General features: G+C 30.1%; 1 protein-coding gene across 8 annotated transcripts in view; it reads right to left on the bottom strand.

The window, feature by feature from the left end:
* LOC113518759 (protein held out wings) overlaps nt 1-27,701 on the bottom strand; it is a 96,266-nt gene that overhangs the window by 3,851 nt on the left and 64,714 nt on the right. Inside the window, exons 3-7 of one of the 8 annotated variants that reach the window (XR_008252582.1) lie at nt 8,079-8,195; nt 7,102-7,242; nt 6,621-6,741; nt 5,129-5,482; nt 2,434-4,358 (exon numbers count right to left, since the gene is read on the bottom strand). Coding sequence is in view for 7 of the 8 variants with exons in the window: in XM_052892733.1 (XP_052748693.1) it covers nt 2,475-2,551; nt 5,129-5,482; nt 6,621-6,741; nt 7,102-7,242; nt 8,079-8,195 (810 nt within the window). In the remaining variant the exon portion in view is untranslated. Of the gene's footprint in view, nt 1-1,054; nt 5,483-6,620; nt 6,742-7,101; nt 7,243-8,078; nt 8,196-27,701 lie in introns of those variants that run through there. The other 7 variants (XM_052892733.1, XM_052892734.1, XM_052892732.1 and 4 more) reach the window with 7 other exon arrangements.

Genomic DNA, 27,701 nt, shown 5'->3' with positions numbered 1-27,701 from the left:
AGGCTAATGAAATAGATTTCGATATTAAAATAAAGAGTAACGACAATCAAAGACGATAATTGTATAATAACACGAAGGCAAGATACGGAACATCATATGTACAGAAAATAAAATTTTATGGGGTCATCATAATCAGCCTATTACAGTCCACTGCTGAATATAGGCTTCTCTCAGAAACGCCACTAAGCACGTTTACGGAGTGTTGAAGCAAATCAAGACCCATGAATTTAATAAGGTTTTGGGAGAGAAAAATAAATTAACGGGACCGGCACGACATGCAGAGTTTTATTCAACAAAAGCGATAAACCGTTAACTCGGATTGATATAACTGGTGTACGGATTTCATATAATAGAAATCTGATAAAACAAATATTAAAGGGGAGGCTATCAGGCATTCGCGCCGCGACATTATGTTCTGTTTCTGTTTGTGGCCCGGTTAATATAATTATTTATTATAACGGGTACTTACTTTATTAGTTTACGTAGTTAATGGTTGAAACATGTTAAAATAATTTAGTATGATAATGATAATCTACAGTATAGGATTAAATGCCCAATAGTTCCCAAAAGAGCAATGCTTGAGACATTTAGGTTTATAGGTACAGATGCATCAAACATTACTCAACAAACAAGCATAATAAATTTATCACTTATGTATAACCATAGCACCCAGATGCAAGTATGTAAGTTATTCAACACATTGCTATAAATTTTAATAATAAATTTGTATATGGTAGCATTCTTTTTAGAGATTGTTAATTAGTTGTGATAACATATTTCATGTCATTACATATTTGCATGTTAGTGACTCATATAATATAAATATATAGTTACAGATAATCTGCAAGTTGTGACAATAGCAGTTATGATAGTGCACTTAATAAAATATTATTATTATTATGTAAACAAACGGGAACTTGGCCTTGTGGAGTTGCAATGTTAGTCGTGTGAGGCTACAACTGACTGCACGTCATCAACTTTATTGACTTTTCGATACAAGAAATTATTAACAACTTATCACAATCGCGTAACTCGAATAAAAGAAAATGCTTAGTTCATAATTTCAGACAAATTTATTGCATGTATATCTTCTGAAAATGCATTTATTTACAATCAACAATTGAAACAATATTTTACAAACATCACTGTCATCAGTTATAAAATTATGAATACGTATAAATAATATTTTTGATCCAATTCATTTGATATAAAAAGCGTGAGAGTACGTAGATGGCATTCGTATGCCATATTCGATCCACAAGGACACAAGTGCAAATTATTTTTAACTTAATATTTAAACCTTCAAATAAGAAAGTATATAATACCTAAGGCAAAATAGAAACAACTAATATTAAAAATTTCATATAAAAATCTTACATTGACTAAGAAAAATGTTGTGATAGTAATGAAAACGTCAAGTCAAAGGAGGAGCATTTTATTTTAATACTGGATTGATGGCACAAATTCTGAAAATGCCCATCCATTTGACTAATACTGGGCGAGAGGGCGGAAAGAAGGATTTCACAACCCAAGTGTAGCACCTTTGTGGATTTTATTTGGCAAAATAAACACTTAAGCTTAATAAATATATCCTCTTATTCATGAAAACACGAAAAGACTTCTTAATCCATTTCATCTATTGAAATGTTTCATCTCATTCTTTCGAGCTAAACTTGCAATTTAAAAGAAAGTGACAAAACATACTAATAGTTCAAATAAGTTTATTGGAAATTCTATGTTTTTGTGAATAATGCGGTTTCTCTTTTAGAGATACTGAATATTTCCAGCTCTTGTGAGGACGTGGAACTCCAATCCTTCTTCCCTCAAATGTGTATAATTTATAAATGATACACGAAAAGAACATAATGACTGTTCCAAGGCACATGTTGTGATTATTCATTACCGTTGACTACAAACTTTGTATTACAAGAAAGTATTTTAATACAATAATATATTTATGCCTCGGATCACAACATGTAACAGATCTAAATATCTATAAAAAAAGAAATATAAAATCACAGTTTTCAAATTATGCAGTGTCACTTCTATTGCGGTAAGAAGTAGCTATGGACATAATACGTCCTATACTCATACTTACTATTCGAAACATACCTAACTAATAAGTACACAAATAAATACAAATAGGTATAAAGACACAGAGACAGTAAAGCAGAGGCACCCACGCATTCTTGACGAATATAGTTGCAGCTGCTAGAAAGACGAGTTACGTGACTTTGAATATTTCTAAAATTGTGATGTTCAAGAACGCAGAACTTCCATCACTTCACTGTAATTACTCATTGGAATATCTTTTGAATTCTGAGATTCTATATTAATGGAAGTTCCGAGCTTTGGTGGGTACATTACGAATAAAATCTACAATACAAGCAAACTTATTCATCAAAATAGCATGCGTGCGCGCGCGCTTCTCACCTTGTAAACAAAATGGCGGCGTGAGAGCAATATGGCGGGAATTAAGGGGCCGGCAAGGCAGTGCGCTGGTAAGGGTGCTCCCGCACTTGCGTGAGCCGTCCCGCCCTCCTCACGACACCTAGCGGCATATATATATTTAACATCTGTGCCTTAACAGAACATTTTAAACCTTCAATCAACACTGATTCGCACCCGAGTGACAAAAAAAAAATTACGAGACAAGAATCTATACTGGCAAATTCCATTTAATATTAAAGCTGAAACTATCTCTAGCGAGAAAAATACGAGCCAAAAATGGCTTTGGGTGACCACATTCCGCATAAATGCTGGAAAAAAATTTAATCTCAATATTAACAAGTTCTTATAAAATGTGTATACACTTAACAAACGCAAATACCTATTTGTCTGTTCCTGCCAAAAATACTATTGTAGTTCAACCAATGTAATACTATATAAAAATTTTAAAGAACGCTTTCATTTTGGCAGCAACACTAACCTCTATAATAACTCTTAAGCCTAAAGATTACCTATTTTATTGCTTTGGAAATAATAACAAAATAAAATATTTAACCTCGGGTAAACCCGGCAAGGTACAGGTAATGTCTGGCTTTAATTTCATTTTAAATAAAATGACTCTACAGTGTCAACTGTGGTTTAATAAACCTACACAATAATATACGGATGTATAATATATTTTCATAAAGCTCACTCTTTCCTAACCTAGCTAAAAATCTTTTTAAGATAATAATAATACTTAACCTATGGTATGTTTATAAATATAATAATATGGCTAATAAATTAATAAATTATTTAATAATTGTAACAATAACACAGTAATGAGTTTACGACGACAAATGTTACTGTTACAATACATAAATATTATAACCGCCTAGAATGTTCCATTATATTTGATCGTTATGTTGTGTGTATATTGCTCATTAATTTTGTAAGTGTTGTTAAAAAGTTAAAATATGAATGTGTGTTGTTTCTTTATAATGTTCAAAATCGTATTTGGTCCCTTTTGCTTGTAATCGCTGAATTATGTATGCAAACCACTTCAACATTCAGAGATTCTGTTGTTAATACGAGAGTACGAACTGTTATTCACATTAAAATTTTAATCGTTGGAAATAGAAATAATATAAAAACCACATGCAATATGGTGAAAATTTTGCATTTATGAAAACGCTAAATGGTTTATATAACTTTGTGATATATAGTCACCAAGAAGTTAATGGATTAGTTGTGTTACAAGCAAGGGCTATCACAAGAACTAAAATAGACAATGGACTCTATATAGCTATCACCATTGAAAAAGTATGTAATGATGTAGACGAATAAATATATAATATATAAAACTCTGTCTTTGTATAAGAAACTCGGTAACTTAAGAGTTATATTGGCAGTTTCATTTAGATTACGCTAAATTATTTTCTATTTTAAAACAATTATGCAATAACTGCCATCAACCCTAATACGAGGCAACGGTGATATAGAATTCTAAATAAATAAATTAAGTGTAAATCATAATAAAATTTAAAAATAAATATAAATAAATCTGCAAATTATAATAAATACCTCTGATTATTATTTAAAAACAAAATATACTTTTTACGAAACTGTACAAACAGTCATTGAAAAAAAAAACAATGGTCGTAAAAATTATGATAAAAATATCGTAGGTACAAAATGATCGTTCCACTAAACTATTCGTACTTAAAACAATAAATCTTAATCTAATATTATTTGATGGCGTTTATTATGACTGTATATAAACGTCCTGTAGAATTTGAGAAGCGTATTAAGTCAAGGACGGTAATAGTGATGCGTAGAACGATACGATGCGTGTTGTTGCCGGTCGTATCTTACTGAAGGCTGATGGTATTGCGGCCATTGTCAAAAGCCAGCGAGTAGATATCTCGACGCTGCAAACCCCATCAAAATATTTTATTTCACACAGTACACAAAGCTCGATATTATGAGTACTACAGTATAATTCTACATTAGTAGGTTAGTGAAATAAAATCACGAGCCCTTTCTTAGAAAATACGCGATGCTGCCGTAAGATGAGTTGTAAATATTTTAATCCTTATTATTGGATTACTTGAATACTGTTAATGAGATAAAATGAAAGCCGAAGTAAAGTAAGTCAAGCTGAATTGTGGTGATCGCTATAAATGTATGGTAACAAATAAACATGCATAAAGTCTCAATAGTTTCGCTCTAAACATTTAAATTCGACAAAACATGCAGTTATATTGAATCCAGAGTATAATATACATATTTCAACTTTTTCTTTAATTTTCATCGACTTACGTTAAGTATAATGACTGATTATAAATACACCGTGTTTTTTAATAAACGTAGGCATATACCCGGTACCGTTAGTACGTATTAACACTACGATGTTTGATAACACTAATAATCTTGAATTAAAACAAAACTAGTTCAAAGTATACGCACTGAAGTATTGCAATCGATGCTATATTTTCGAGTATTACGTAAATTTCTTATCACAATACATTCAGCGACACAGTCCGTGCCAAATGAGTGTATAAACAAAAAAAAAACTTCAGGCTTACTTATTTAAATTTACGAAAAATATTTTCGCTAATAGATATTAAAGTATGAAGATTAAAATTTGACGAGGCGTTATCAAACCTCGAAGCGTGAGATCAACGGGCGAATAACCCACCCGTATGGTCTGCAGCGGCGTACTCAGCCGTCAGTAGAGGGCTGGCGGCTGCTGTCAGGGCCGCGTAGTTTGCATAATCGGCATACGGTGATGCGTATATTAGCTGATGCGCTGGTTCGCCTGGCGACAGAAGCCCGGCTGCTGCGCCCGCTGCTGTACCATTCAGCAAGCCAGCCTGTGTGCCTGGCGCAGCTGATATACGCGGCGACAGTATCAGCGGTGCTCCCAGTGGGGCAGAAGTACGTATCGGTACGCCACCAACACCAGCTACACCCCCGCCAGGAGCGAGAAGCCGCTGGGTCTCTACTGCAGCGGCCGCGGCCCTCCTCCACTCCTCGTCAGCTGTGAAGTCCCCTTTATCGTATCAATGGAATGGTATTTGCTATGAAGTTCTATATTTGCGTAGTTATGTTTTTTATGGAACTTGGAATGGCAAAAAGGTTGACGAACCATCTGATGGAAAGTGACAAACCTCGCCTATAAACAAGAACTAAACCATGAACATCACAGAGTACGCTGGCATGTCAACAGTACTTTTCATGAGTTGTCATTCCTGAGGACTAAAGTGTGCCTCGGTACCTTATAATTTCACTGCCATATCCTATTATATGAATAATACCAAATACATAGTCATGCAAACATGTTTGCTTTGCGCAAAAAAAAAAACACACGAGTAGACAGAGAAAATTCGAACTTTTTGCAGCAATTAATCAAACTGTTTAAATCAATCAATACAATCTGTGATAACAAGAGTAGGTGCAATGAAATCACCCTTGTGTTAATAATTAACAACCGTAACATGCTACAAATCCATTAAGTTAGTTACCATTGCAGTTGACGATTACTCATCGCCGTAAATAAGTAATGTTCAATTCAAAACTCCAACAGTTTTACAAGTCTTTGAAAATACTATAATAATCCTATGTACTGTAACTAAGACTATAAATACCTTAAACTGATGCCAGAATAAAGAGTCACCTTGGTTAACATTTAAAGATTTTTTTAAATCTATGAATTCAACTTGTATTTATTTTGTGGATTTTTTCGAAATAATGTCCACAGACACCTTTTATTATCGTACCACTCGCTATAGACAGGTGACTCATCCTCATATCCTAAAATCTAAATGGTTGCGTACAGTGTAGTAGTAGAGTTCAGAGGAGTTTCCTCCCGCAAACGCTCAGGCTATGGAATGAGCTCAATATGGGGTTTTTTAAAAATGATGTTAAAGGTTTCTTAGGATCGGCTACAGTGACCGTTTTCCGTCAGACGAGATGTATAATTGTCACTTTCACAGTATATAAAAAAAATTGTAAATATAAAAATTAACATCACGCAACTACAGATGGAAAAAAATTCAACTGCATCACTTCCAGAGCTGTTACAGGTTGATAGAGCAGTGTAATTTATTAATCAAAATGACTCCCATTCTAAAAGTTAGTAGACCTAAATTATAAGTAGTATTAGTTACAAAACATAAATGCGATCATACTTATGAGGCACTGACCGTTGACTGGCATCGCAGCTTTTGCACTTGAATCGCGATATGTGCCATTTATGATGGCCAGTTCCATTAATTGACGCTTCTTTAATTCATCCTCGCCATCCGCTTGCTGGAAATAAAAAAAAAAAAACATCATTATCGTCATTGGCAACATAATAACATCCTAGCCCAAACACAGGCCTATATCCAATTGTTTGGCGATAAAAATATTATATTTTATATAATAATAAATCAACTAAAAAAGTAAGTTATGAAATTTTCAGAAACTACTAATAATTTTATTCTTATTTTAAGATGAGTTTGTACTTGATATTATCTCAACTGTGATGATAAGTGATAAGTTTAAGGAGTGCAATTATTCAAAAATACTTATTTACCATCGTCTAGTAGTACTAGAAACACTGATAGTTATTTGCTAAAATTGAAAGTAGGTTATATTTTAAAATATTATATTATTAAATATACTTACGGGTACAAGAAGACGTTTGACTTCTTCCACGGCTCTGGCGAGCTTTATCTTAGCTCGGTTCTCAGTATCTTCGACTGTGAGAAGAACGTGTAAGTCGTCAGCCAAATGTTCCCAATTTGGTTTACCTCTGTTTGCATCTTCCTGTAATTTGTCCCAAGAAAGAAACTAAGAAATTATATTTTTATAATAAAATAATAAAAGAGTATTTATATTATGAAGGGGTCGTTTTAAAATCTATAATATAATAAATCATTATGTTATTTATAATGTTACTTATTTATTATATTATCTATTGAGTAAAATGAAGCCTATTTAAATAATTATATGAAACGCACATAGAATTAACGAAAGAATTTCTAATTATCAATTGACATTTACCTAAACATTATGAAACTGACCCTTAAAATTGTATTGCATAATCATTAGCGCTTAATCAGACTTACTTATATAAAATTATAAATACTCCTAATAGAACATTACATATGTTGGTACCTACATCTTTAATCCAATCCCACAATTCGCAGCTGCGAGAAAAAGGCAAAACATTTAATATTATTAGGGACAATATAAATTATCATACACACAATATTTGGCAATACTGATTCTGAAACATCTAAAATAAAAAAAAGCATTACTTTAACCTTATTTTACGTATTACTTACCTTATTTTTATATTTTTTAAAGTTTGATACTTTTGTAACGTAATGTAAACTTACGTTTCGTCTTTTACTTAATTAAAATAAAGTGAGATCATCCTTTAACATTTATTCAACCATTGATTTAATCAAAGGGATTTAATCATATTTTATTCCAAATAATGCAGCAAAAATTTAGAATTGATGCTACTTATTCTTAAATATTAATTACTCTGTCTCTTAAAACTCGAGATGATTTCAGAGAATGACATTGTCTCAGTATTTGTTATATAATCGAAACAATAATCCTAATTTTCAATACAGATGTCAAAATAATATTACCTTTTTCTTATCTCTCATTGATCCTTTTCCTCTGACCATAATTTTGCATCCTGTTTCTTGTTCTAACTGTTTTGCAGTCATGCCTCTGGGCCCTAAAATCCTGCCTACGAAGTTGAACTGTAACAAAAGAATAATATGCTTAAATTTATTGGTCTGAATGAATAACTTTGATATCAGTGTATACCATTGCTCTCATATCATTACTATACAGAATATTTTGAATGTCATCTATGTAGATCCTAAATTTGATTTTTGTATCTGGAGAAGTTTTATGATGCAAGTGATAAGATGTTCCTAAAATATAAAATCTAGATTATCACAGATTAGCTTCGTACTTGCAAATATCTTGGCTATTTAAATCGGTAGGTACACGAAACAACACGTAATGCCATTAGCTGTGGGATTAATTACTCGCTTCGCTACACATAAACCATATTTCCTGTGCGCGTGCACGTACACAGTACGTATATTTAACCTCAATTCCTAAGCTTCAAAGCATCGGTTAGCATAGTGTATATGAACTATGAACCAGTACCATTTTGCCACCATCGAGCGAATCTAAGAAATGGACCAGTTGGCATTTAGCCCAAATAACATAGACATCTAACAATTCTTTTTTAAAGGGATTTCAAATACAGCACTGTTTGCTGTTGGAAAATATGATAATAAATAATAGGTAAAAATTTAGGCTACGAATTAGTCACATGTGTCATGGTTAATTGTTTCGCGTGTCAGCGTGTAAATTGCTTGGCGATGGTATAAAATATGACTGAAAGGTTTACTCGAGCGAACAAAATATGACGTCAATACAAAAACATTTAGAGGGTAAAATTATCGGATGTCAGTTTAAAGAAATTTCGTTTTATAATAACAAGTAGGCTATGCTTATAGATAGCATATTAAATGAAGTTATAGTAAAATTAGCTAAAGGTAATTATTTAACTATAGAAGAAATACGAGACACGGAAGTAAGCGCTCATAACGATACGACACCATTCATTATCGGTCGCGGTCCAGCGCCTGTGACGGTGATAAACGACATACTGTAAATCAGAGAGCGAACAATCGGATCGTTATTTGATATATACAGATTCGGAATTGATTAAAATAAATCAAATCACTTAAAGAATAAACATTAAATAAGACCTGCATAATATATTCAGGGCTTTGCTTTTGCATTTAATAAGAAAATCGAAATAAATTTCAAAAGTTATCGTAAATAAAATTACAATTCTCTGCGAATTCTACAAAAAACAAAACTTATTGAAAACGTAAAATCAAAATAATTTCTGAAAGTCATAAAACAATTTTAAAGTAGATAGTGAAACAAAATTTATGTATAGATTTTATGATTTTATTTTGACTTTGAATATTACAATATTATTACAAAATACCCTTTACGGTTATTTATATGAACGTGGTTTCCAACTAGCATAAAAATCTAGCTGTAATGTTAGTAATTTTAAAGCACAGGACAGCCCTGCCCTGTTTAGTGGTTCACCACAAAACGACTTGCGTGAGAAGATGCCTTTGCACCATAAGCATCCAATACAACTACATAAAATAGTGTAAGCTTAAAATACGAATCATTTATTAGAGGAAGTCGCTATTTTACTTTGGAATGAATAGAATAATTTATGTACCGATGGATATATTCTAAGTAACAAAAAGATATACTTGCAGATAAACTGGATTATAAATTATGAAATTCTTACATGTCTTTATCTTGTAATTTTTTTATATGTTTTCCAGTATGCATTGATTGGCCAATTCTTAAAATATAGACATTCCATTATTGCATATAAGTTTCATATATTGTGACCTAAGCAATCAGACGATATGGTTCTGGAAATGGAAATCTTTGTGTTTAACATACAAATGCATAGCCACTTCCTATCTAAAATTTTCATTTTTATAAATTGGTTGGATATGCTGCATATATGGCAAATTGTTTCATTTGTATGCATTTTAAACAGAATTTGTATCCTACCCAAAAACTAAATGGAATATATCTTAGATATTATATCACACAACATCATCTAGTCTTAAATTGATAAGAATATGTACTGATAAAGATAAATTATTGTACTTAAATATATTTATTTATAATAACTATCTATAAATGTGACTATAGAAAAACTGATAGAAACTTCATTATTTTCCAATGTAATTTGTCATCAGTTTATTGTTGTATTGTACATAACCTTCTTGGATAAATTATTAATGGGACTTATATTCATAATAAACAAATATATGAAATATCCTACATGTCACTTAAGAATACGATCAATCTATGTACGGAAAGACGATCAAACCAATTCAGCTTTTTAATCGCGATTCAAAAGTAAATATCAAAATGTCTGTACAAACTATCACATTTATAATATTAGTAGGATTGTATTGATATAATTTAGAAGTATGTAGCTAACGTAACAATATTTATTCTCGTGAGATATTACAAATGTCTAGCCGTCGCAAATGCCGTTGGACGCGACCGGACGTCGCGACATGTTGAAACGCCGCCACGTTAGTTGGCTAATCGCCTCATCTCTACGGTGCATTTCGTGCAATATTTTTTCAGTATTGGTAACTTTTGATTATCTAATCACGTCTAAAACATTTATTTATAACTTTTTTTCTGCAATAATAGAAATAATTTACGGCTCTGAAACTTAACTATCTGTATTCCTTTGAAGTAATAGAACATACGTATAGCGTTCTTTTTTTATCCCACAGGAAGCTTTTGATCTAATTAATGAAGTTCGTTATATCTATCTATAGAACAGATATCGCTTTTCTGTTCAGTGAAAGATTACAAATATATGTATACTTACATAGAAGTATACCTAGCTCAAATAAATATTTCAAATAATAAATAAAAAATATCTAGATCGAAACCGATTTAAAAAAAAAATTCCTAATTTACCTCAGCAATGATTTAAAAAAAAGTTCACGAAAACGTTTGATACGAGTACAATATCTATAGACACAAATTTTAGTGATATTTGGGAGTTAAAAAAAATCCAGTTCATATAAACAATAACGTGATCAAATTTGAATTTAAAACTAAGAAATTGTATTAGTCTGTTAATGTACCACTCTTAGCGCGGGAGGGCATTCTAACTGTACTATTTTTATATAAAACCTCAAAAAAAATTAACTTTTAATATGGTTTGTATATATATTTATCTATTAGTTACTACAAACTACTTTTTTATAGAATCAGTGTGATAAATTTATGTATTAACATAAAATAAATACCTACAATATTCTATCTGCACTATAAGTATAATTAAGTGCAACCAATTACCACATACTTATTTTTCGAGCGATTTAATTCAAGACTTACAAATATTGAGTCACCTTATAGATTGCAATTAGCACTTACTCAAATAACCTATACAATGTCTGCAATATATATTTCAAACTGACAATATTTTTAAGTAGTATAGACGTACAAAGAATTTCAATTGCTATTTCATAAAAAAAACCAACTATCATATATTTGTTAATATGATAATTCTCAGTAAATTGTGAATTTCCAATATCTATTATTATGTAATACAAAATTAGTAAAGTATCTACTAAATTTGTATTTTTAATGATTTTTCGTCTATATTATTTTTATAAAAAGGCAAAACCATTTAATTTTTTGATATAGATAGCAAGATAATACTTTGAAACTGTTTCTAATTTTTCTCACGAAACATAATCTACATCACTACTGTTTTTTTTTTTTTTTTATTTTCTTATAGTTTTTAATCAAAATTGCAATGAACGTCGAAAATTTGAATATCAATGCCGAATTATATTATTAATATTCGCAGTTTAATTACCTACTACGAACTAATTTCACAATTCATCTTATAATAAAATACATTACAACATTGCTTACCGAAATAAAAATCTACTGAATGTTTCTTTGTAACCTATTATTTTTACACTTTCAAATTGGAATCACTAATCAAATTAGCTATTGTACTCGAATGATACATCGTACTTTGTACCTATGACCCAAATAGAGTGTTAGAGAATCATACAACTTATTTTAAACTCATAACCTGAAGTTTGAAGAGGAAAAGCTCCTTCGAATCACCATCACACTTGATGTGCAATAATTTAAAATTGTCATCATAAATAATTCCTCAAATTAAAATATGTCAATATATAAATTGCTTAAAAACATAATTGTTTACATAACACTTTATTGCTCAAGTTTTAGCTTTAGCTGTTACCTACATAGATAGTTAATGTACCTCTTCTTATATCACTTCTATAAATTAATCTTAAGCATATACGCAGATTCCAAATACGACTCTTCTTTCTAACCATGCCATAGTCTATCTAAAGATAAAAGATCTCTAGTACCTCCATCGTTATTTATTTCATCAAAACAAAGCACGGTTATATTTTGTTTCCATAAACTAGGTAATTCAAATTACATTATAACTGTGCGGTAAATGCAACATCGCCGGCGCATCTACTCGATTAACATTGACCAATGCATTCCTCCTCGAGGCGCAAGCGCATACAGATTTACTTAGTACGTTTAGCGGAACAAATGTAAATCCAACTTATCTGATCTGTGTGAATGTAAAGTAATAAATTAAATAATTATAGCTTATACTTAGAAATACGGGCTTGGAGGGCTTAATAATTATAATATTAAGTGATTAAAATTATATTGCTTTTAAACATTATAAACAATACAATCTATTTAAAAATGCTGATGAAATCTATGAGCTGTATGTCCTTATGCATAAATTTTATTTACGAGTAAATAGATAAATACATTATACTGATTTTATTATTATCAATACACTTTGAGAGCGTAATAAAATATATAAAAAGATAACTAGCGACGCGCCCGGCTTTACACTTTTTTTTTATAATAAATACCCTAATATTACCAGCTGACAATGTAGTTTTCTTAATTAATTAACAAACAATCTTTCCTATATATAATATTTTTCGTCTTAATATAGAAGTATATGGTATAACTCCACACTTGCAATGTCATATTATAGGCAACCATCAATTTACATAATGCACCGAAATCCGGTTAAGCGCATTACAGCGGCATTGCCCTCCAATGCAGACACAATAGTCTTTAGAAATATGCAGTGTACTGGGTAATTGGTACCTAGTAGTTTTGTTGCCTAATGATGCCGACGCGCACCGCAAACCACGTGCCTCGTTGAACCACAAATACGATAAAGCTATGTATTCAAATATAGCGTTTTAATAAGTCATTATTAACCGATTTCTTATTCTATGTCTTAATTCTATTAATAATTGTTAATAGATTTAAATTAATTATCAACATTTCTTTTAAGTGTAATTAAAAATAGAATCTTTATTAGACAACTTTATTTCGATTTACTGTATTCATGTGTTACTTAAAAAAAAAACAGTAACTTAGATAAGATTAATAAGGTAAAAAAATCCATGAAAAGGACACACTATCTACAGAAATATATAAGAAAATTCATATCATCGTTCATTATTAAGAAAATATATATCCTCAATATCAAATAGTTGTTATTATTATATTATTGTTAATAAAACTCATGAAGCTAACAGATTCTCCGCTTGGAATGAAACCCCAGCTTTCCAATAACAAGCAACGGGTTCATCGTTTCTCAAAATACTGATTATTATAAATATGAATATAATATAAGAGTTCATTGAATCGGATGCATCCCGATTGTTTAGAGATCCGACTGGAATAATCTTTTGCTTTTAAGGTCGATAAACTTGCCTTTGTAGGGATACAATGCTCTGAAAACTGTTTATATTTCATTGCAACGCACAAGTATGAGTTTAACTCTGAGTAATACTAATAAAATGTAACCTTATATGCATAAATTAAGAAAAACTCAGGGCTTTATAATACATAATCTCGAAAATAAAGCCGTCTACTATTAGTCTTATTTTCATAGAAATAAACTCATTAATTGAACTTAAAATTTGCGAATACTTCGCATAATATACACACAAAAAAATACAATCTAAATGGAAACTTCCTTCTTTTTAAGTTAAAAACAAAAATAGTCCAGCTGTGGCTTCAACAATGCATCATTACTTTGAAGGATGTAAAGTATACATTATTTTGAAAGCAATTATTAGGTTGTTAAACCATTTTCAGTCTATTACAGACAAATGTTAGACAACAACGAGAAACGAGTGACGAGATGAGCGGTCAAGTATGCAAAGAACTAATATAGAACAATTAAAAGTAAGTATAATATTAATATGGAACACGTCGATGCAAAAACTGATTTAATAACAGCGACTATCAACTGCAATAAATAAATTAATATTTTTTTTAAACCATAACTTCTTACAAAACCAGTGAAATTTTAATTTAATACTAATTTTAAGTAACAGATATGAAATATCTACCAGTATCAGTGTAGTATATGTGTAATCATATTTGAAGCACTACACATATATTACACATAATCATGCCCTATTACTATCGAAACTCTCGGTCCATAACGACAAAGTGCAAAAACATTCATGCGGCTAGTCGCCGTTATTAAGAACAAGAATCTCATAAGATCAACATTGCGATCCAGCGAGATAATGCACCCAGCGTTTGCGGGAGACTACTGAACGAACTACCATTATTCGTTTTATATTTGGGTACAGTAAGCCATACATAGCAATGGATCGTTAATAGATTGATTGAAACATATAGTTCAAAGGTTTTTTATGTAACTTAGAATGGCAAACAAGCTGACGGCCCACCTGATGGAAAGTGGTAACCGTCGCAACACAGTAGTGAACCCAGTTCATGTGGGCTTCATTTGAATACGAAACTAGTCGGACAACCCCGAAGTTAATAACGTGAATAAAGTTGATATCAATAATTATAATACATTATAATTTAAAAAATATATTTATAATAATACTAATACTTATATACAATATATCTACAAAGTTGAAAGACCCTTGAATTTTCACCTATTTGTCATTCTGACATCCTGCAAATGTCATTCAATGTACTTAAATATAACAAAGTAAGAAACATGTGAACTATTGACCGCCAGTGATTGCCAGTCATTAGCAAATGACTGCAGGTGGGTGGGTATTACGAATCTTATATTGCAATTGATTGATGGTTTAATTCAAACATAATTGTCGTACGATCACGACGAGCAGCACCGATTGCCGGAGGCTACGCCCGGTGGTTTCTAGACGCACCATACCATTTAATCGATTCTATTATGCATCAAAGATCTTAGATAGATTCTTTACAGTCGTTATATTCTACTACTGAAATAAAGCTATTAACATTTCGTTTATTGTGACCATGATCTTGACAATGCATAGATAAATATAACTTACGTAAACGGAACGTTGTTTGGCAATAGATTATGATAGAAGTATTTTATTACACATCCATTCAAGTTTGGATCAATGGAATTTTATATGATATTTGTTAATTAAGGTTATATAATTTTAAATTGTGTATTTATAATGGTATTAATAATTAATATTGTGATATTACCTTGAAATAATAATATTATACCTTGAATTAATAATATAAATTACATTATCAATCTCAAGAAGATTTACTTGATTTTAAGAAGTCACCAAACCATCTGAAATTTATATATATACTATTATCGTAAATTATACCAGGTCTCAGCTTAATCCGGTCTTTAAAATGATTGCAAACTCTACTACGGTGTAAAAGCCGACTCCAAAGATCTTTTAAAAATACTTCTAAAATCTCAGAACTACACTAAACACTGAATGTAGTTTATTTACAACAAATTTCTGAAAACAGTGTAGCGTTTATATCCAGTAATTGTGAAGCGATAAAATAATTAATCTTTAAGTAACACATTGTGTATTTACTCAGTAAATAAATAATAATTTATCGTAACAATGTAGCATATATTTCTCAATAAATCTAACTTAATGGTTTAATAAGCTTTGCTCAAGAAACAGTCACGAAACTGTATTTTATGTGGTTATAACAAGATTATTATTTATACATTTTCTAATTTAAATTCTAAGTTTAGGAGGATGTCATGATAGCATATGCTAAATTTGTCAATCTAGTAAAAACAGGTACTATTTGAATTATATACATACAAGTAAGCACTTAACAGGATTAGAATATAATTATATCATATTATGAGGATTACCTTTCTAAAATACATCAAGATGAGAAGATATATTTATTCTTGATACCCGGGTAAGTTAATCTTTTCTTCTGTTTGCCTAGCCATCGATAAAGGTAGCGTAAGGTTCTTCACAAGAAGATAATATATTTATTTGTATGTAAATATATCCAAATCTTTGGCACAACATGTAGCGTTAAATGACTTAACCGATTTTAATGAGTATTTAGATTTGAATTCCTTATAGAAGTGTTACAGGATAATTCACGTCTCCTATAACAATTATAAATTATAAAGTATTGAAAACTACATTTTTTTAGTCTAAAATAACATTACATAATTATTATCATCTTATCTCGTAAGATTTTCTAGGTAGACTAATAGAACTACTTACCAGAGGGAGACTTTGTACAAAAGTCGATGGCTTGGGTACCTCTGTCCCATGCGTGTTTCAACCGTGAAGCAGCTGTGTTTGCATGGCTGTGTTTCGGTTCGAGGATTGGGATATGGTGTGAATTTACTGGGTACAGAGGAATAACACCTGAGTCCTCAGGAATGGCAACGCATGGGGGGTATCATGGGCGAAACAATATACTCTGTTATGTTCATGGTACTGCTCATGTCTGTAGGCGACGGTTACCACTTTCTATCAGGTGGACCGTCAGCTTGTTTGCCATTCTAAGTTGTATAAAAAAAAACTTAGGTCTAAACTCTAAAATAAGTACTTTACTCTAAAATAACTCCTCTCTTTTATGCTTAGGTTTTTATGCCTGTTTCAGTTTTGCCGTCATTAAACAAGAAAATAATGAAGAAATAAGAACTGCTCACATAGATTTCAATGTATGAGTCTACACTACGTCCCATGACCCGTGGAATCGGCGGAGCGCGACCGACCCGATCGCTCTCATTACTGCTCCCACATAGAACGCACTATTATCATCATTGCAATTGTGCTAAATTCTAGGCTCTAATTTACGAGTATATTAAACTAGCAAACCGGGGTGGGTTTTTCGCACTACCAAATTCGTAATCTCTTTGAAAATAAAATACAATCCATATTACTCGCTGATAATGTAGCATTTTTTTTTAATCAGTTATGTATTTTTAATAGTTTATTCATTAGAAACGAAAAATGAAATTTTTCCTCTTTATAATATTATAAATTTAAATAAAAACGTATTCGCCATAAATCACATATTTTTATACTATACTATATTTGATGATTTTGTATTTATTTTAATAGATAAAAAAAATACAAAATCACTGCTGTAAATTATTTCTACTACTAAATTCAAAAAGCAATGTAATACATATCTTGTAAATCAAGGGCTCTACTAGTCATACTGACTTTTTACCAAAATTAACATAAATCGAACAATAAATTTTTTATCGTAAGTTATATTAAATCATCTTTAAAATGATTGCAAATACTACGGTAAAATTTTTTTAAAAATACTCCTCAGAACTATAAACACTGAATGTATTTACAACAAATTTCTGAAAACAGTGTAGCGTTTATATCCAGTAATTGTGAAGCGACAAAATAATTAATCTTTAGGTAACACATTGTGTATATCTCCTATATTAAATCGCACATATCATGTTAACAGTATGTTATTTTTGTCGCTTTCAACACTTTTTTCGTTGAGAAAAATGTTCAGTTTCACTGATTTAACACTTCTTCTAAAGGACGCTAATCACGTGTATAAAGTGAAAGTGATGAAATACGAAAGTAGGTACTTATTTATAAAACTTTTTTTCGTACTTTACAAGATTTCTTGTAATAAATTAATCTCGTAATCTGTTGTTAAGAACACTTACAATATTACATGGTACAATAGTGTTTTTAGGTTTGTATATATCCATGAAAATTGAATATGAACGAATAATTACCACACCTAAGTATGCCATTATTAGATATTAGAACATTTGAAAATATTAAAACATCATTCTACAGTTTAGAACTCACAACACCTTAGAAACTAAATGGTCGCATAAAATGCAATTTCAGTTTTCTCACGTAAAAACTTCTACATACGAGTTGTAGAATGAGCTTCTAACCAAGGTTCTCCCTAAAGACTACAACATGAGCGACAAGAATTTCTTCAATGTAATTGTAACGTATATCTAACCTGGTGGTCTAGACATCCATAGACTTTTGTACCGCAATCATAAATTAACATGTTATATTATCATAAAATACTGACAACAATTCCAACTGAAATAACCGATATTTCCGTTGTGGTGAACATACCACTCGACATGCTCATATTTTACCGAGTTAATTTGAATCCAAGTGGCAGAGAGAACGAGACTAATCTTCATCTCATTAATTTAGTTTGTTAACAATGTTTTCTATCACCGAAAACTTAAATAGACGCATAAAGTTTATGGTGTCAGCCGAATTCCAACTCCTCTTCGGGATTTATTAAAAATGAGGTAGTAACATTACGAGTAACGACTCTCGTGAACAATATAATATTGCAACAACTAAAATAGTGAAATCTAGTAAACAATTGTAATTTTCAAGTTATTAGCAGAAGATACATTTAAATATCACTTTTAAAATTAATAATATTTTTAAGTATGTACAGTTATCAGCGCCAGTTACCGTACTGGGCAAAATGGGTCATCAAGATGTAAAATTTCTCCGTTTATTCGAACGAAAAATTAAAAACATATGGCGCCGTGAGTGAAACTGTCAATTAAGTCTGTAATGTATTGAGACATGACGCAAAACATTATATTGGCGAAATTACGTACCGATCTGATTGATTGACAATTGTTAGGTTATACCAATTTAAAATTCTTTATCATAGAAAATCTTTCGTCTGTTACTAGCTATACTACTAGTCTGTAATAAATATTTTTTAGTTTAAATAAAATATTTTTAACATATTTTTAAAAAGAATATAGTGATGACTGATTATCTTGACGTTAAACTGAAAACGTGAACAAGTATTTTGACCTGATTGATTTTTTGCATACACCAATGTTAGCAATCAATATACAAAATGTAATATCACATAAGTACTATTAGTTACAAACCGTAAAGCTGAGATTATAACTGAAACTGTCGTATAGTACGATCAATTTTAAATTGTTTTAAAGAAGAACTATTAGCAAATGAATTAATAATCCAGCCGCTGGGTTGTAGAAACTTTGAAAATCTTCAAGTCAAACTAAACTGCATTTCGATTTAAAAAAAAAACAACAGATGCCTCATCGTATGTAATAAGTAGTTTGTGGATAAAAACTAGAGTTACAATGACAAATATTAGTAGTTTCAAATACCCTATGTAAACTGTATACTCACTTAAAATTAAAACAGATCATTACGTTCGTACATAATGCTGAGTGCGATGCGTGATCTATGACCCCAGTGGGGCTGTAGAGCAGGACCAATCTAATAAACCTCATTACTTGACTGCACGTGGCCTGTTACCGTTACCAGAACAAATGGGTGCTATTTAAATATACTACTATAAGTGTATGTTTCACTTGCTTTAAGATAGGATAATTATAAAATATATAACTAACTATCTCATGTCTTTACCTGAGTATATTAGAATATAAAGTTCCGTAAATCTGTGTACCAAATGCAAAATACGTAAATCTTCGTACCAAATTTAATTAAAATTTGTTCTACCTTTGTAATTTAATCGAGTTTGAATAATAAACATCCAAACACCTTTAGATAGGATTAGTGTCTGTAATGCAAGACTTTATCCACGTGAGTCGAGATAACAAAGAATTAGGATAAAATGTATTTTGTATGTTAATCTAGGATTTATACCAAATTGGTTAGACGATATTGAGGAACAAACATTCTTACACCTTAATAAACTTTCAAACTAAGAAATTTTAACACAGAGACGTGTCTAAGAATAAACGCTGTTGACAATCGGCTCTCTCCACCATAATTAGAAATTGTGTTACATCGGTAAGTTTAACATAATATGTGTTTAAAATTAAATTATGACTCGTATCTAATTACTGAATATACATAAAAGTATTTTACGTAACTAGTATTTACCAAATTCGATTTCTTAATTATCAGACGGACTAGAAATTTACTTTTACAGCTAAGAGATAACTAGATATAACATTATATATACTGAGTAATAATAATAACAAATTATATTTGCTTTTATTAAATGCCTAAATCATTAATTTACTACTACTTCATGAATGTTAGATATTTTTCAAGTGACTGTTAAATACATAATATTGTCTGCATATAATTCATTCGTCATTTGTGTTGTGATATTACTATTACTTACTAAGATATTATATTAGTAACTAAGACTTAGTATACAATAATATAATATATAGTCAGCATATTCAAATACGTTTAATTTAAATATTGCACCTGTTTTATTGTATCAATGTGACAGTGAAGTGATTTAACGAAATTACAATTCAGTATAAACGGAAACGTGAATCTTTTTTAAGTTTAAACAGTGGTTTATTAGGAGCCGAGATGGCGACATATTTAGTATCAGTTTCTAATCCCATTATCAAGACAAATGTGAATATATTTTCGGAAACAATTTAGTCAATTTTGATACTACCTACTCTTATACGAATAGCTTTAAATTATCGTTCTCCATCTTACTTGTTGCTAATAATGAATACGTCAGCGTATTCTTAGTGTACAGACGTATGTTTAGCAAACAGATGGAGCATATCCTGGATTGTTAATGGAAATTACATTTATTTATGTTATAATTCATGCGAGCAAAACCGTGTATTACTTACAATAATTTTTATAAATCTAATAAACAACTCTTCGAAAGGCGAGCTTACCTTTTGCAATCACTTTTTTCTAACAAATATGTTTCTTTTTCGTACGTACTTTTTCATGTTAATTACATATAAACATAATTACATATAAAATTGATTTATCTAAATTGATATAAGCTCTATGAAAGACGAATAGAATAAGAAATAGTAGCATGCTACAGAAGAATGTTATAACATACATATAATAAAATTGCAAATAGATAATGTCTGTACATAGCACATATTTAGGAAAAATTGATTATGGGGTCTTAATAAACGTAAGAAAAGCTAAAATTAATTTTTTTAGAATCCTTGTCTATTTGTATGTTTGTTCCGGTATCACACAAAAACTTACATCACAGTGAATGAGGTTTCCACAGATATGTTCCTTTTGAGCTTTAGGTCAAAATTAAAATGTAGTGTAGCTGTTTTAGATAAACACTTACACAAAATGACAAACAATATTCAAAAGTTACTATTAATATTGTTATTCTCATTTTAAAGTCCATTAAGTAAAATTAACGATGTTAATGTTGTTATATGTTAACTTAAAATGAATTTAAATCAGCACATTCAAATTTCATTTCATTGATTTGTGTGTTTACGATGTTTTTATACAAAACTAGAGCAAATTATTCTAATAGATTAGTGAGATGAAAAATCTTATTAAATATACCTAAAATATTATTATACCCTGAGGAAAATTTATGATATAAATAAAACTGAATTTAGTTCTGAACTATTCTTTAGAAGCGCAAAGTGACTCAGGATTCCTTGGTGGGTAGGTATATTATTACATACGGAAGACATTTTATATTCAAGAGTGGACGAGAATAATAAATGGTATAAATAGACCTTATACATATTTTAATGTATCATAAACATAGATGACTTATTTTGATAAATTAATAGAACCGTTTAATTTTTTTAAGGCAACTTTAAAAAAAAATGCAGCGATAAATTTTGTTGCCTGCAAAATAAAATAATAAGCAATGCCCTATTAATTAGCTTTATAACAGAATACGAGCACGTTCAAGCAACAGATATTGAATAAACTCCGGTCGAAATATCCGTAATATTATTCAAACGAAATTCATGACTAGCCATAATCCAAACAAGTTGCAACGAGCACTAGATCCATTTGTTTAATCTTTTTGGAAAACATTCGCAAGCTTTTACTGATGTTTGCACTCGTGAATGATAAAGCACATACTGTTTGTGCCAGACTTATTTTAACTAAAACAATTTCAATTTCGGATCTGTAATATAATTTTGTTTTACGCTTTTTCGTGAAATACAAGATGAATACGTCTGTTTTGGACCATGTAATCTTATTTAGTCGGATCAGATGTCAGAATAGTGATCCGTATTGTAATCAAAATTTTGTATTGATATTAATATATATGTACGTATATAGATATCTCCTTGTAAGTGAATACTATACTATCTATACTAGAATAATAAAACCACAGAAGGATTTCACATAGCAATCCGATCAATTGAATAATAATGAGATTATGCCGTTAGCATTTTAGATTTATAGATCAATAAGATAAAATAAATTATATAAATTCTATTCAATTTAATTCTATCTGCTGTAAATACCATGATGTGAAATAATAGATATATAATCGGTGTAACCTCAATACAGTATGAAATCCAAATAAATTGCTTTAAAGATATAAAAAAAAAATCTTCTAAATTACCAACATAATTTACCACAAAATCTTTTTTTTTTTTTTATTTATCACAGATTTCTAGACTTATGACTTATCTATGTCAGTTCATTGCTTTTTTCAAATGATTCAACAATCATTATAACAGTAAGAAACTGCTCCATCTAAGGCACTGTAAAGAACACACCGTGTCAACTAACGCATACCTCGTGATGTTTTATAAAAAGCTGATGTAACGGTGTCCACGGATATGGCAGGATTTAATAACGCTCCCTTCCATATATGGGATGACGTAGATTCCAAAGGGAGTTACATGAGCGAGATGTCAACATGTGAGTTTATAACTCATGCCACGGTATCACGACGTTCGTTTACCTTAAGTTATATTGTCAGAGAACTGCTTGGAGGTAATTATAACTTTTATATACATATAGCTACATTAAATTAATAATTCCATTCAAATTAATTGATACGACACGCTATCAAATCATATATATCAAATAATAAAATTAATTATGAATGCTGACAAAGCTTGCATATAAAGCAACAAATCAAGCGAGTTCTTTAACCTTATACTTCATAAAGAAAAAAAGGACAAGTACTTATTTAATTTATTTCCTTGTTATGTTGTCATTGCAGGATAGATTCCAAGTAGGCAAACTATAAAAACATCATTAGAGGAACTTATAGTAATTTCCTAATTTTAATTAATCCTGTTCAGCAGTTCCTATTATAAGAATTTACTTTATATTCCATAGATCATTTTTATCGTGCTTTATTTTAGCCGCATTACAAGGTTTGTTGCATAAAAATCCTAAGATACCAACCAGAATCAGACAAACTACGAAATGTAATTGGTCCTAATGACTACTATAAAGCTATTTTTGGAGGTGAAAAAAAATTGTAAATAAAACTATGTAAAATCGTAGAAAGCGCTAGCAAAGAAGTTATAAAATAAATCAGCATTCCTTCCTAGCAAAGAATTTCTGCTCAAGTTTTATAAAAAACTTGGAATGAGACTACAAAATAGCTTTTTAGTTTAATTAAAGTGTGCCTATTAAAAATGTTATGAAACAGTCTGGAAGTGAAGTTAATGCTAATAACTACAATAATTTAAAACTATGTTTTACAAATAATCTGACTTCAATTGTAGCTAGGTATCTATATAAAAGTAGTTAGGTATCTTGAGTTAAAAACGAAACTACTCAACCAATTTAGATAAACTTTCTATGCGACCAATTTATAAGTACATTTTTTCAGATAAAATAGAAGTTTCCAAATTAGTTTATACCTGACGGCATTATGAAGTAACAAACAAAAAATTACAACTGAATTGAGAACCTCATTCATTTTAAAGTCGGTTAATTAACAAACGAACAACATACTGAGTATATCCTTTACTGACAATCAATGCGGATAAAAATATATTCCGCATTTGTCAGTATTTTTTTTTTCTATTAGAACTCGGAAGACAAGTATACAGATACTATCGCCAATTCATGGAAGAAAAGTCATAAAACCCGTTTAAAAAAAACTATTTCCAAACACGGTAACTTGAAACAGCTTAGTCTGATACAAATTACTGATTGAATGTTAATTAAATGAATAAATTAGCCATTTATGTCTAATAAAAAGCATATCTGAATCAGCAAAATTTATTACGAGTGAATATTTTACAATCGAACTTTCACCAAAACCTGATACTGATGTTATGAAATAGTGACAATGTTCTAATTCGGTGTGGTTTATTGGAAATAATACATTAAGATGACAAGGTCTACATCTCACTCTTGTAACTGCGCATAATCATGAAAACAAAAGATAAATTCGTTGGTCATAAAACTTGCCATTACAGTCGCAAACTAAAATATTTTCAGATATTAGTCACAGCAAACAACTCTGGAACCGCTGTTTCACAATATGTTCGACATACGAAACACATATCGTTTCGTGTATTTCTGGAATAGTTGACGTTTATTTTAGCATAGTTTTTATTTTTCAAGTGAATAAAATTCAAAATGAAGAGTTAGAATGTCGATAACAAATATAATGTTTTGTTAAATGTTTGTTGTATTAGTATATAGTACTAATTCATATTAATAGTATGGTATAGTATAGTAATGGAAAAATGCATTGGCAAAATAAAGGAAATGTTATTTCCTACTTCTAAAATTTTAATTTTCAGCGAGACGATTTAGGAACTAACTAAATTGGCTTGCATTTAAATACTATGGATATTCGTTGGATAATTGACCTAAGTTGTCACCAAGTTTGTGGTTCAAAAACTAGAAAATAAGTAAATTGCTATTACTTATTTAAAATCACTAAATAAGTTATTAAGATTATTATTTTCATTTCAAAATTCAAAACTTAGTTGGTGTAAATATGATCTATCTCCATAATTTTCAAACTTTATTAGGTTCAAGTAAAATAGCTGAGAAATATAGCAAGTAAATGAGACCCGAGGACATCACGGACGAGTTAGAAACCAGTCAGGCTGTAATTATTGTGTAAGCATGCAAATTATAATCGCAAAGCAACTTCTAAGTACCATTATTATTATGCTGAGAACTTAATCAAATGACATCCACATTAGATTGTGTAGGATTCCAGCCTACGTGACCGATGTATCGGAACGGCTCCTTTGATCGACAATCAATATCATTCCACGATCAATTTATCTTAAGATTTACGTTCGCATTGTTAGATTCTTTACAATTATCTAAATGATTTCTCTAGTTAAGATTTATATACTGATGGATATAAAGTAATAATGTAAATAATATATGATATATACAAATGTCTTTTATTATATATAGTAGTCTAGATTATGATAATTTGCATGACAATAACAAAAATACATACATCTACAAATATGCATACATATGGTACTGTTTATGTCTTTAGGCGCCAGTTACCACTTTCAATTAAATGGCCCTTCAGCTTATTTACCTACTATTCTAAGTCGCATAAAAAATATAAATGATTTTATTGATGCTGAAGATTGTTGTACTTGATGGAATTTGGAATTCATCTTTATAAGTGAAAACACTTGTACAAACAATTTTGTAGAAATAGAACAAGTAGGTTAATACTTCGGATGCCTAAAAAATTAATTAAACACCCAAACTACTTATATCAAATATTATTACTCACGCGATGAAGAATCTGATAGCTTACTAGATAGATATTTAAGTATTATTGCCTTTAAAATAGAAAAAATCAATTTATAAAAGAAAATTCGAAAGACTTCAAATTGAATTGCTTCATATACTGTAATTTCCATGTATATCAGATTTAATTAAAGAATACACTAAAGCATATGTACATAAGAATTTGTTGTGAATTAAATAAATAATAAAATATTATTCATATAACATGCAACAATGCTTACCTATACTTACGCGACTAAAACTCAAATACGCGTTGGATATCTTATTCAGGTCATATTTATGTCAATCTATTTAACAGTCTTGAAACAAGTGATGAAAAAATAAATTGTGTAAATGAGATCCAGAGACAGCAGACATTGATAGTGATAAATATAATTATTCAAATGAAGTAAGGCCTTTAAAGGTAAGAAATTTACTCGTCAACGATAAAAATCTGTACATCATTATATTGTAGAAGAAATAAACTTCTGTTGACAAAGTGACACATTATCCAATGATTAATTACTGCTGTATACTACAGGCTGGCGTCGGGTTATATATTAGAATCTTAAAAATATCATTCGGTCATTGACTCTATCCAAATAAAGTCAGCATAAAAAACAGATTGCTTTACAGAGATTGTGCCTATTATCTAAATAAAGCAACAGACCAGATTTATGATACGATGCCAAATGTATTAACGGGTATATACAATTTACGGACAATATTTTCATCAGCCACGCATTGATGGAACTTGGAGAATACAGCACGGCGTTACTCAATATTAATAAATGAATCATACGGCCAATGAACTGTATTCCTTAAATGGTGCTGTAAAAACGTGTTCACTTGCAAAAGAGGTTGGATTGTTTTACAGCAATGAATGGAAGCCATCACTGAGGGTCGTGCGATCTCTGACTAGTCACTTGAGCGTATCCAAAGGTAGGTTAGCCCTGACATAAGTTTCCAAATGTAGCAGGCTGCCAACCTTGTGTCTCTATGTGTATGACTAACGTCGTCCAACGTTCCCTGTTGTAATAATATCACATATACTCGTATAAAGATGTATTTATCTCGATTAAAAATATAATAAACAAAATTACTCATTTTTTACTTTATTATTACTTTCAGACTCATATTTTACAATATAATACACTCTTAATATCATATTTCCAAAAATATACTATATATTTTAGGTCCTAGTTTATTTCACTCTTTGATACATTATTTTGAAATTATTTCAAATTTATTTTAATATAAGAGATTTTAATAATATTATAATGTACGTAAACATAATTAAATGAAATTCGTAAACGTTTTCATTTAAAAAAGCCTTTAATTTGTTAAAAACTTTTTTGTTAATTCAACAAATAAAGTATTTCAATAATATTATAATATGATTTCATAACTAAAATACCGTACAAGCGTACTTAGGGAATGTTCTAAGTAAAATATTTACCTACGTTTGCTCGATATAATATTGACAAAAAAATTTTTTCACCGCTATGCTCAAGAGTTGGACAATCACAATTTGAATAACAAATTAACTAGCTAATTTACAAACATAGTCAATAACGGCTTTAAAATTTTTCTTTCCTATGGGATTATCGAATGAAAAAAACCTAATAATGTCAACATTTGTTTTAATATAGAGATATATTAATGAACAAATTAACAATTGAAATTCATCTTTATAAGTTTTCTTAATTCTTTTAGTGAATATATAAATAAATATTTACACTGCAAGAAGAAATTGGTCGGGATTATATAAAGGAGTAGTCAAAAATATAAGACGACTATTACCGTTCTAGTGAAAGAAACTTGTCCTCATTTTCCCGAGCATGTTTCAATCCAACGTGATTAGGGCCAACC

This window comes from Galleria mellonella, unplaced genomic scaffold (genome assembly GCF_026898425.1).
Source record: "Galleria mellonella isolate WM207_F2 unplaced genomic scaffold, CSIRO_AGI_GalMel_v1 utg165, whole genome shotgun sequence".
Taxonomy (NCBI): Eukaryota; Metazoa; Arthropoda; class Insecta; order Lepidoptera; family Pyralidae; genus Galleria; species Galleria mellonella.
This window is presented reverse-complemented; position numbering and strand designations above follow the sequence as displayed.